Source organism: Myotis davidii, unplaced genomic scaffold, assembly GCF_000327345.1.
Source record: "Myotis davidii unplaced genomic scaffold, ASM32734v1 scaffold556, whole genome shotgun sequence".
Lineage (NCBI taxonomy): Eukaryota > Metazoa > Chordata > Mammalia > Chiroptera > Vespertilionidae > Myotis > Myotis davidii.
In genome coordinates, this window is record NW_006287671.1 from 2,536,498 (window position 1) to 2,538,709 (window position 2,212).

General features: G+C 41.4%; 1 protein-coding gene across 1 annotated transcript; it reads right to left on the reverse strand.

Annotated features, from left to right (window-relative positions):
* Positions 1-117: 117 nt before the first annotated feature.
* CTSL (cathepsin L) lies at positions 118-1,863 on the reverse strand. The gene is given in 3 exon segments (XM_015561161.1): positions 118-251; positions 611-728; positions 1,640-1,863. Coding segments are annotated over 3 exon segments (405 nt in total). The 5' UTR covers positions 1,827-1,863; the 3' UTR covers positions 118-151.
* Between the last annotated feature and the right edge of the window lie 349 nt (positions 1,864-2,212).

Sequence of the window (2,212 nt, forward strand, 5' to 3'; positions counted from 1 at the left end):
TGCCCTTTACTTGAAATTGAACCCGAGACCCTCGGGTGCTTGGGCTGACACTCTAACCACTGACCCACATCAGCCAGGGTTCTGATGAGTTTTAAGATAATATTCATCCTCTGGTTATTCTGTTCTTAATCACATCTCAGTCACCACCATCTCACACAGTAGGATAGCTGGCCATGGAGGCGATCCCACAGTGGTTGTCCAGATCCTTGGCCATCTTTATGTAGCCATCCATGCCCCACTTTGTACCCCAGCTGAAAGAAGAGGGGGTTTCCATTTTATACATGTAACCAAACACATCGATGTTTATCAACAATAACACCTGTTGCTTAAACAGTGTGCCTGAGGCCCAGACCGATTCAGAAAGAAGCAGGAGAGACCACAGTTCTTGCTCATGGCTGGGTTCCAAACCTGCATATAATTCTATCCCCAAACCTTTCACAGAACTGCAAAATTAGAAATTGAAAAAGAGAACTCTTGGGGCCAGGTGTGTTTCAGAATTAAGGACATTTTCAATTTTAGAAATGCATTGGTACCAAAATGGTATCGATGCCCTAGCAAGCTTGGGATTCCCTTTCCAAAATCTAATGTAAGTATTTTTAGTAGTTTATACCTGTTCTTGACAATCCAATATGTATTGTTACTTGAGTCTTCTCCTTCAAAGCCATAGCCAACCACCAGAACGCCATGATCTAGATCCACGCTGCTGCAGCGCCGCTCATAATAAACGCCTGGGAAAGTAACACTCGATATTGGGAAGTAACATTCGATATTGGGAGGAGGACCTCCAAGAGCAGGTGACAGTAACCGCGCAGATCAACTACAGTAAGGAATGCATCTCAAAATCCAGCTAAATGACATAAAACCAAGTACGATTTGAAAACAAGAACTTTTATTTTTTTAAATCTAGTCTAGGGACTCAGGCCCTCATCTAATACTAGCAGGAATCTGAACTGGCACAATCTCTTTTGTAAACAATGGGTCAGTCAGGAGGCATAAAGACACTCTGGAAGCCTTCTCATTCTACTTTTAGGATGTCAGTCTTGGGAAATAGCACAGAACACAGAATTACTTGAGCCAAAGGACCTCTATAGTTTTAATTACAACAGTAAAATTCTTTGGAAAATTTTAAAGGCCTAACAATTGCAAAAAGGTAAAATATATTAAGCTATACCAGTGATGGCGAACCTATAACACGCATGTCAGACGTGACACGTGAACTCATTTTTTTGGTTGATTTTTCTTTGTTAAATGGCATTTAAATATATAAAATAACTATCAAAAATATAAATCTTTGTTTTACTATGGTTGCAAATATCAAAAAATTTCTATATGTGAGACAGCACCAGGGTTAAGTTAGGGTTTTTCAAAATGCTGACACGCCGAGCTCAAAAGGTTCGCCATCACTGAGCTATACCAATCAAATTATGTAGCCACTTAAATATATTTACAAAGTGCTTAAAATCATGAGGATACGGCTCAAGTAATGTCAAAAGGAAGCACCAGGGAAAGCTATTGTGTGTGCACAATGAACAATGCTAAATCCACACACCCAGAAAGTATGCAAACCAAAGAGTGAATCTTGCTTTAGGTCATGGTTTTCCAGTTCTTCTGCCTAGATTTCTACACAGACAATGCTTACCATCTTTATAGAACTAGAAGCTAAGATGGCTTGCATCAATAGCCACCAAGATGGGCCCCACGGTTGCCACTGCCTTCATGAGGGCACACTCCTGCCCAGGGACGTCCACAAAGCCGGTGTCATTGGCAACATGTATTGTTACTTGAGTCTTCTCCTTCAAAGCCATAGCCAACCACCAGAACGCCATGATCTAGATCCACGCTGCTGCAGCGCCGCTCATAATAAACGCCTGGGAAAGTAACACTCGATATTGGGATGAGGACCTTCAAGTGGCAGGTGACAGTAACCCCGCAGATCAACTACAGTAAGGAAGGCATCTCAAAATTCAGCTAAGTGACAAAACCAAGTAAAATTTGAAAACAAGATCTTTTTTGTAAACCTAGGCTAGGGACTCAGGCCCTCATCTAATACTAGCAGGAATCTGAACTGGCACAATCTCTTTTGTAAACAATGGGTCAGTCAGGAGGCATAAAGACACTCTGGAAGCCTTGTCATTCTACTTTTAGGATGTCAGTCTTGGGAAATAGCACAGAACACAGAATTACTTGAGCCAAAGGACCTCTATAGTTTTAA